Below are 9358 nucleotides of genomic sequence, written 5' to 3'. Positions count from 1 at the left end.
TCTCGGGTAATGCTAACAGCCATGCATTTTAATTTATTGTATGTAAAACATCCTTATTTTGTTCTAAAATGTTATGTACTTTATCACAAATGTTAATTAATATAGAAATTGATTTCAATAATGCTGATCACCAAAAAATATTTCATTTGGCGATAAAACAAATTTTTGTGTTCTTGAAAATGAAAGACTTTTTGAGGGTTATTATCTCACAAGGAAAAGTTAGGGTTTAAAGTTTATATTTTTAAATAATAAAATTTTTTTCTAAAACTTTCAGAATTTCTAGCATTAACTAATTTATTATACACATTTAGTTGAATTTAGGTGAGTAACTGCAATATTTGATAATTTATTTTGCTAATATGTTTCTCATTTAGCTAATGTTTTGATTTTTTCACCTTGTACAATCTAAATAGCTAATATACTTTTTTAAAAGTCAATAAGAACAGTGATAGAATTCTTCTACATAAGTACAATACTGTGTCTTTGATGATGAAATACTATGTCTTTGATAATAATATACTATGTATTTGTGCTAGAACATTGAGTTCATTGGCGAGCGAGCGCAGCGATCCATGGATTGCGTAGCCACGATCCTTGGATTGCGATAAACCACATAGGATTGCGTAGCAATTCTCGGGGGTTGGATTCGTTAGCGAGCAGGGGGCGGAGCCTCCTAGTTCATTCTTAATTAGATAATTAAAAAAGCACCTAAAATAATTTTTTAACTCTAAAAAGTAGTATCAACGAAGCATTCAAGTAATTATGTTAGTGGGATGATTATACTTAATGGTTCAGAACCAATTTCTTAACGTTCGTTTCAATATTTTTAGTGAAGGGAAGTCCCCTAGTTGCACGATTTCGGATCAATTTCTCTTTTTTTTGTGACTAGATACGTCACGGCACTGAATCTTCTTTCGACAAGGTGGGAGGAAGGGAAGGTTATTAAAAAAAGTTTAACGATAATCCACAGTCCAGGGTGAGGGCGACTGATGTTACTTTGAAGCAAAAATTCTGTTAGACGATCACCATTTTCATTAGTTGAAAATCCACCAAATCCATTAGTTTCCATCAAAGTTTCATTAGTTGAAAATTCGACCCATTCCTCCTGAATATGAACCTCTACTGTTTCAATATTCACAAAAGGGTTCATAACCCACTGAGGGACTTTCCAGGGACAAAACAACCTTAAAATGGTCAGAAAAGTCCATGTGCGAAGAGTCAAGGTGTTGGCAATATTCGTGTGCATCATCAAAGGGAGTTTTCACCATTCTTTTTAGGATCCGATAAGATTGGAAATTGGCTGAACTCATTCCGACCAAAATTCTCCTTCTACAAAAGGAGTTTTGAAAGCCAGCGAATCTCGGTCTGTAGTAGCAAGCGTTCTTCATCGTTCTTCACGCAGCTGCTCTGAATAATCATCGATCGTTGAGAATACTACTGCGAATTTTGTTGACAGCAGAGATGAACATATTGCAATGACTCATGCAAACGATCTCTGAGATTCCAACTAAATGATTCCTGTGAATCACGCAATGAATAGTTAAAATATCTGGTATCTCCCTTTTCAAAAGGGCGATAAACCCACGATGTCGACCCACCATTGCAGAAGGTCCATCAGTGGCAGCAGACATAGTATTCGCAAAGAGGAATGTTCTTCTCTTTAAAATAATCTTTGACTGTATTAAAAATAGATTTACCTTTGATATCTGCAATCAAGCTTCTTGCAAAAAGCATCTCTTCAATAATTTTTCAACCCTTACAAACCAGAACTATGCCTACAGTAAAGCCTGCATTACCTGGCAAGGTTGATTCCTCAGCTTGAGGAGAAAATTCATTCGATATCAAAAGTTTGAATAAAGAAATTTCAACGCCTTCAGCCATCTCATTTCGTTGCCGCACTGTATCGTTGCTTATCGGATTTTTTTTATTTATTACATTGGATTTGGCTGGATGGCTGCTCCGATGGTTTGAGCTTTCCCAGATTTAGCAATAAATTTTGATATATTATAAAAAGCTATCAAACCATCGTTGCATGCATTTTTGTGATGAAGTTGCTGGTAACCCTGAGACCGAAGGTGCCTTTATCCTGCGACTAAAAGCATTTTGAGACGTTAATTTACTAAGTCTCAAGTTTTCCGGTCCCAAGTCCCGGTCCTAAGTCCAAGTCCCGGTTAAAGAGAGATTTAATTTCCTCGTAATTTAAAAGATAACATCCCATTAGAGAGAAATGCTATTATCTATCTTTAAACAACGGCGAGGAAACCTTGCTCAGATCTTAAACGAAATACATAAAGAACTGAAACTGACAATCAGTGTAGACTACTATTTTTTCACTTTTAATAAAAGGGGAAAAATAATAACATTTTTATCGAATTTGAAACGAAAAAATAGAACTCATCATTTTTGGAAGACATGGGAGGATTTCATTTGGTGATAGAAATTGATGAAGATAGTGATACGACCTACGTTTTTCTTTTTAAATCTTACAAAAATGAAACTACTTTCTACTTTTCATATTCCTTGAAAAATGTAGTTTCCAATACCTATTATTTCGTTTTAATATTTCCTCCATTTTACCTGACCCCCTCTGCAGAAGATCAAAATTGCGATGGCATATCTTCGGATCATCCTCAGGGATATTACCCAGACCGCCGCCAATAGCCCACTGGGCACCGTTTTTATTTTTTTCAAATAATGACTAAGAGTCTTTGAAACATCCCTGAGAAGGTTCCGAAGATAGGCCATTGCAATTTTCATCCTCTGCAGAGCAGACGACTCCCCTGCTTTAATAGCCCGACGACCTGCGCGTGAAGTTGAGCACTTTACGGTAGAACAGTTTAACAAGGACCAATACCGCGCACCCTCAGTCCCTATGCAGACTGATCAAAGCGGTCACCCACCCGCTTACTAACCGCAGCCAGTGATGCTTGACTTCAGTGATCTACTGGGAACCGTGTATTCAGAGCCTGCTCTAAGGTTTTCAAATTATTATCCAATAATTAGCTAAATATCAGAAGTCTTCGCCAAATGCAAATCTTAACAATTTTTTATGATTAATTTTTTCCCATATAAAACTATTTTACGGTAGTTTGTTTCCGGCTTATATTATTTTAACCCATTTCAAATTTGTTATAATATAATTCAAATTTGTTATGCGGAAAAACCAAGGTATAAATGAGGTATTTTTTATTGGTATAAAAGAGGTTGTTATTTAAATACGTCGTTAGGTTGAAAAGGGAGCAAATAAATACCTCAAAATTAACCTCAAATTTACCTTAATAAATATACCTCCAGAGGTATATATGTATCAACCTGAGGTGTTTAATTTTACATCTGTGGAGGGGTAGATATTTACTACTTCAAGGTGTCTCATTTCCAACCTTAGGTTATTTTTTATCAACCTGAAGTATATATTTTAACACTTGCGAAAGTATTTATTCAACAACCTAAGGTGTTTCATTTAACACTTCAAGTTATTATAAATCTACCTCAGGTGTATTTTTTGACAGTTGGAAAGGTAATTTTTTGCTAACGTGAAGTTCGAGCTCAGGTAATTATATTTCAAGCTCAAGTATAGATTTTTACGCTTGTAGAGGTATTTATATATCTACTTATGGTTAGATTTTAAATCCTCATCAAGTTCTAATAAGAATTCTATTTTTTAAAATAAAAAATAGTATAGTTTTTATTTGCTGCCACTGACAAATGTATTTCGCACTAAACTTAAGTGTTGAAGGGGGTTATATAATAAGTATCAAATATACTAATATGGATGGTTTTATAAACATAGCTGAAGAGTCGACCCAATTTTGGGTTTACGACTACAAATTTTCATCTCCATAGCCTTGTAATTTTGAACCAATCCAGAAGACAAGGAAACTCCTGGATCAATACCCCCACAGGTATGATTTTGTTATGGGAACATGGAGGACTTTGAGACTCGACAGATTTAACGTGCATCAGTCACCATTTACTGCACGGGGAGTCTTCGGCCAGCGAGGATCGAACCCACGATCTCTTGGACATGGGCCCAGTGTCCTACCAACCAGGCCATTCTGTCCCTAATGTGGATGGTTTTTATTTTATTTTATGACCGCCGTTGAACAGTCGACCCAATTTTTGGATTTACGACTACTAATGTTCAACGCCGTAGCCTTGTAATTTTGAACCAATCCAGAAGACAAGGAAACTCCTGGATCGGTACCCCCAGAGGTATTGATTTGTTATGGGAACATGGAGGACTTTGAGACTCGACAGATTTAACGTGCATCAGTCACCATTTACGACACGGGGAGTCTTCGACCGGCGGGGACCGACCCACGAACTCTTGGACATGGGCCCGGCACCCCACTGACCAGGCTACCCCGGCCTAATATGGATGGTTTTATTTTATTTTATAACCGTCGTTGAACAGCCGACCCAAATTCATGGGTTTACGACTACTAATATGGATGGTTGACCATATGAAGCTAAGCATAGATGGGGCTAGGAGTTGAAATGCGTCGTAAGACTTCCGGGTTACTTCTTCCAACTGATTTTTACGCCGTAGCTTTAAAAAACACACAATCCAATATTATTATACTTGTAGTGTTTTCAATGTAACACGTTCTTTTAATCTAACTTTCAACGAAACAAATAACAAATGAATTCGGAAGACTCGGCAAGCTTGCTATGATACTACCCAAAAAATTACCTACGGTGCTACTTTACACAAATATAGCCAAATAACACTGAAAACATGGCTAAATTTACACTTTTTTTACGCTGTGATATTAAATTAGTTAAATTTTTTGGGCTCACGATCTGCTGGAATTTATAAATTTCAGAAAACTCTTATGAATGGCAAAATCACGTGTAAATTTAAACACAAATCACAATGATAAAAATTCCTACAATATTAAGCCTGTTCACTCATCGCCTCATAAGCATAACATAAGCGGAGGGATACAGCGGAAGTTTTCAAATTTTCTTCCCGTTTTGGGAAGCTTGTTAGTGTTTATATTTAGTTAACCATCCACTGGTATAAAATATTGTATTATCATATATTTGGAGATAATTAAAACTGCACCAAAACAGTTTTAAAACCGATACTGTGAAAATAAGTAGGGGAGAGTTGGATAAAACGGGATAGTCGGACAAAACGGGATACGTCGCCTAGTGACCAGTCTATTGCAGCTATCTAGTGGACAACGACAGAAACGTGTTATTCGACCGTGATTATATCATTCTCGGTGCGTCCCGCCTCGAGATCACTATTTGATAGAAAGTTGTAGGTCTCAGAACTTTTTTACTCTATTTTTTTGCCATTTTCTACATTTACGTGCGTTGTTTTTTACATTGTACTGCCTACATATATGGGAATAAAATTCCGGTGAGTATTAAATTTAATTAACCATTTATTTACCAATATTTTTATGTGCAGTCTATCTAATTTTCTTTTCACATTTAGGCAGCAGCCATGTTTGTTTCAAAAAGTGTCGGAGTCGGACAAAACGGGACACTTGTGAGTTGGATAAATCGGGATAGAGTTCTTTATGTCCCGTTTTATCCACCTATTTATTTGTTGGATTATTACGTTTTAAAATAGCCATATATTAATGTAGGCATAAGCTTTTTAAACAACTTATTTATATTAGCTATGTATATTTTTGAAAAACTTAGTCTCTTTATATAGTAAAGCAAAATTTGTTTATTAACGTTCATTATTAAGCATTTTATTTTCGACTCTAGGATTTCACATCTTTCTTTAAGACTAATTGTAATGTATGATGAAAACTTGAGCTTTTCTATATGTAAACAATATTATTTATATATTTGCATTATTTATAATTTTATATTTATATATATGAAAAAAATTAAACATTGTAAGCCCTATCCCGTTTTATCCAACCCAGGTATGCTAAAACGGGATATGTAAGAGTTTGGAAATAAAATTTTTTTCTATTTCGCAGTCATTAAAATTAGTTTAAAATATGTTTTTGGGTGCTTCAATAAATGTTGTAGCTACAAAACAAATAATGTATGGTTTTCCTTAACAGATATTCCGTAGTGAATAAAAACAATAATGGTATCAAGTTTTATCCAACTCTCCCCTACTTTACGTCCCCTCGAAAGGGATATGATTACTTGATATTGGTAAATTTGCAATTTGTTATCACTTCGGCATGATGCTAAATACATTTTATCTTTATTCAATGGGGTGAACTATAAAAAATTAGTTCTGCTTACTTCACCAACATAAATAATAAAATTAATAAAAAGTGTACAAATAATATTAAATAAAAAATTGAAATGATCTTAGTAAATTTCTCTCTAAGAAAATCGATTTTAGTAGAACCAGGTAAGTGAAATTTTAAGAATGAAAAAAAGTTGTATCGAAACCATTTTATCACCAATTTATTAGAAGATGAGACTAATAATTCTTCGCTTTATTTTATTTACCACTGCCTAAATTAAAAACATATCACGCAAGCCTACTAAAAACTAATGTGGATCAGTTGGGTTGAGACTAAAGTGAAAGCAAAAACAGTTCTGTTACATTAAACATAACCCTTATTAATGCAACCACTTTATGTTATTTTATTTGATTCATTAATTCCCCTAAACATTTAACTTATATGGTTATTAAACCAAGCTCTTTAATTGCGTTAAAATATGCCTTTCAGTTTATAACACGATTTCGTCATGTTTTTCAGAACTGATTTATTGATTCTTTACCTTTTGTTTTATTCACGCCGTGCGAAGAACGGGTATTCAGCTGGTATTTATATCAATGAATGTCTGTCTGCCTGTGTGTGTGTCTTTTTTAGACTCCTAAACCATCCGACCGAAAGCGATGAAATTTGGCATACAGATAGTTCGAAGCACGAGGAAGGTCACAGTCGACATTAGAACATTATACGATAAACCGTTCGAGTGGGATGAGCGAAATGGAATTTTCTGATTGGTTAAGCAAATAGTTTTTGCATATAATTACCTTAACTTTATTTAATTCCCTTTCCCTGTATTTTTTTTTTTAAAAACGCACAGCAGTTTATAATTAAATCATGGAATGAAAGAATGAATCCTTCGATTGCATGGACAGGCTTATTATATCACTTCTGAGAGCATTTCATCCCATACAATAAGAGTGGAACTGAAAATTCAGATATTAGAATTTCCAAAGATTTAGCTTCAGAGGTAATTTTAGGATCATAAATTTCTTCTGAAAGTTCATTTTTACTTCTTTTATCTGATGTCAGACAGATTTCACTCATTCTAACTGGCTTTCACATTGCGTTTCACAAACATCTTTTAGAGTCATTGTATTGAATTTGCTCTTTTATTATCTTCCACCGTTTTGGAGAAGCACTAACTAAAACAAACAGGCGTTGAATAATCCCAAATAATATAACTTTTTACTGAGGAAGTTGCTGCATCACCAACAACCAAATTCCAAGAAGGACATCTATAAAGGCTTGACATCTATACTGCTCAAGGATAAAAACAGCTGATTCTTGCTTGAACACCTTTATGTTTTCCAAACGTATTTGATCCACTATAGTAGCCTTGACCCGGCAGTATCTCATGTCGTCCTGTGCAAATTATATAGAGGACAAGGCCAAAATAACTATTTTAAATGCTTTATAAATATTTTTCAGCATATAAACATGTTTTAAGAAATTTTGACACTTATCTTTTGACTTGATAGTAATACCAAAGTTTTCTTTTGAACCAAATTACCCCCTCAGACCCCTCAAAAGTGCCTGTAATCAAAATAAACAATAATATACATAAAATATCAGCTACACAGAATTTTTTAACCCGGCTCATGTCCAATTTGCATAATAATCGATTTTAGTGACATCATTGCTAACTGTATAAAAATACAAAATGAAATTTAAAAAATGTTAAAAATTATATTATAAATATTTTTCAGCATATATACATGTTTTAAGAAATGTTGACACCTATTCTTTGACTTAATATTAATATAAAAGTTCTCTTTTGAACCAAAAAATTATTGAAAATTATTAAAGTGCCCATCAAGTGACCCCCTGAAATGCTGCTGTTAATAATATTTAGAAAACAAAGGAAAGCAAGACCTGTTAAAGAAATAGACAAAAGTATACCGTANTTTCTCTTTGTAAAAATATGTAGAATAAAAAGACTTTTTTTAACCACCGCATATGATAATTGCATCATCATTGGTTTTAGCGACACCTGTGCTATTGATATAAAAATAAAGTAAAAAACAAAATAAAAATGTTTTATACATATTTTTTAGAATTTTTTAAGAAATGTTTCACCTATTCTTTGACTTGATATTAATATCAAAGTTCTCTTTTGAACCGAAAAATTATAAAAAAATTATCAAAGTGTCTTCCAAATGAAACCCTCAAATGCAATTATTAATAATGTTTAGAAAACAAAGGAAAGCACAGCCTATTACAGAAATTAACAATAGTGTACATTAAATGTAGAATAAGCAGAAATTACCCCCAAATACTTGATCCACGAGCTCCCTTGTTTCCTGGATTTGGTTCAAAATGACAAGGATACGGATAGAATATTAGAAGTCGTAAACTGATAATTGAGTCGGCTGTTCCACAACTTTTATAAAAACACTGTATCACAATAATTATATTCAAAGTTTTTATTTCATAAAATTGCGAAATCTCCCTAATGTGAGAATACATGATTTTACAATAATTATATTTACAGTTTAATTAAGTGTTATTATTATGTATTAAATGGATTTTCCTCATTTTTATGACCGGTGTCAAACAGCCGACTCAATTTTGAGTTTACGACTTCTAATGTTCAACTCCGTAGCCTTGTTATTTTGAACCCAATTCAGAAGACAAGGGAACTCCTGGATCAAGTATAGGGAGAAATTTTGCCTTTGAGGAGGGTTTTTTGATGGAATTAACGCGTATTTGCGTTACATGGAGAGGAAAACCACAAGAAACTCTTACGGTTAGTCCGACGGCGAAAGGATTCTACCACAGAGGATATTTCACGTCAGCACTGTGCTCGGTGCAAGTTGGAAACAGAATTCATACCAACCAGTCACTGTTGGAATTTGAACTTGGATCACCTTTTTTGGGAGGCAAGAGCTGTATCTCCCGAGCCACCGTGCCTCTATAAAGTATATTAAAAATTACCTAATAAATAGAGAAATATTTTCATTGTAACAAGTTGTATTATTTTTTTCAAGAGCCTTTGAATCTCGCCCCGGGGCACCACACTGATTGCAGGTTGTTATTTACACCACTGTTCTTCTCCCTGTATGCCACAGTGAAGTTTAAAATTATACTCTCACTATCTTAAAGAATCTATTCCGTGCCTCTATTTTTAACCGAATCGCCTTAAAAAA

General features: G+C 33.9%; 1 protein-coding gene across 1 annotated transcript; it reads right to left on the bottom strand.

Annotated features, from left to right (window-relative positions):
• Positions 1–1415: 1415 nt before the first annotated feature.
• LOC139426727 (uncharacterized) lies at positions 1416–1881 on the bottom strand. Its single transcript, XM_071186526.1, has 2 exons — positions 1765–1881; positions 1416–1658 (listed from the first exon to the last, which is right to left on the bottom strand). The coding sequence occupies exons 1-2, from the start codon at positions 1879–1881 to the stop codon at positions 1416–1418; spliced, it is 360 nt and encodes a 119-aa protein (XP_071042627.1).
• Positions 1882–9358: the final 7477 nt, after the last annotated feature.

This window comes from Parasteatoda tepidariorum, chromosome 10 (assembly GCF_043381705.1).
Source record: "Parasteatoda tepidariorum isolate YZ-2023 chromosome 10, CAS_Ptep_4.0, whole genome shotgun sequence".
Taxonomy (NCBI): Eukaryota; Metazoa; Arthropoda; class Arachnida; order Araneae; family Theridiidae; genus Parasteatoda; species Parasteatoda tepidariorum.
This window is presented reverse-complemented; position numbering and strand designations above follow the sequence as displayed.

Coding starts and splice junctions, on each gene's coding strand:
- LOC139426727 (XM_071186526.1), bottom strand. CDS start 1,881: ATGGCTGAAGGCGTTGAAATTTCTTTATTCAAACTTTTGATATCGAAT. Junction 1,659..1,764: donor TTACTGTAGGCATAGTTCTG/GTTTGTAAGGGT, acceptor ATTATTTTAAAG/AGAAGAACATTCCTCTTTGC.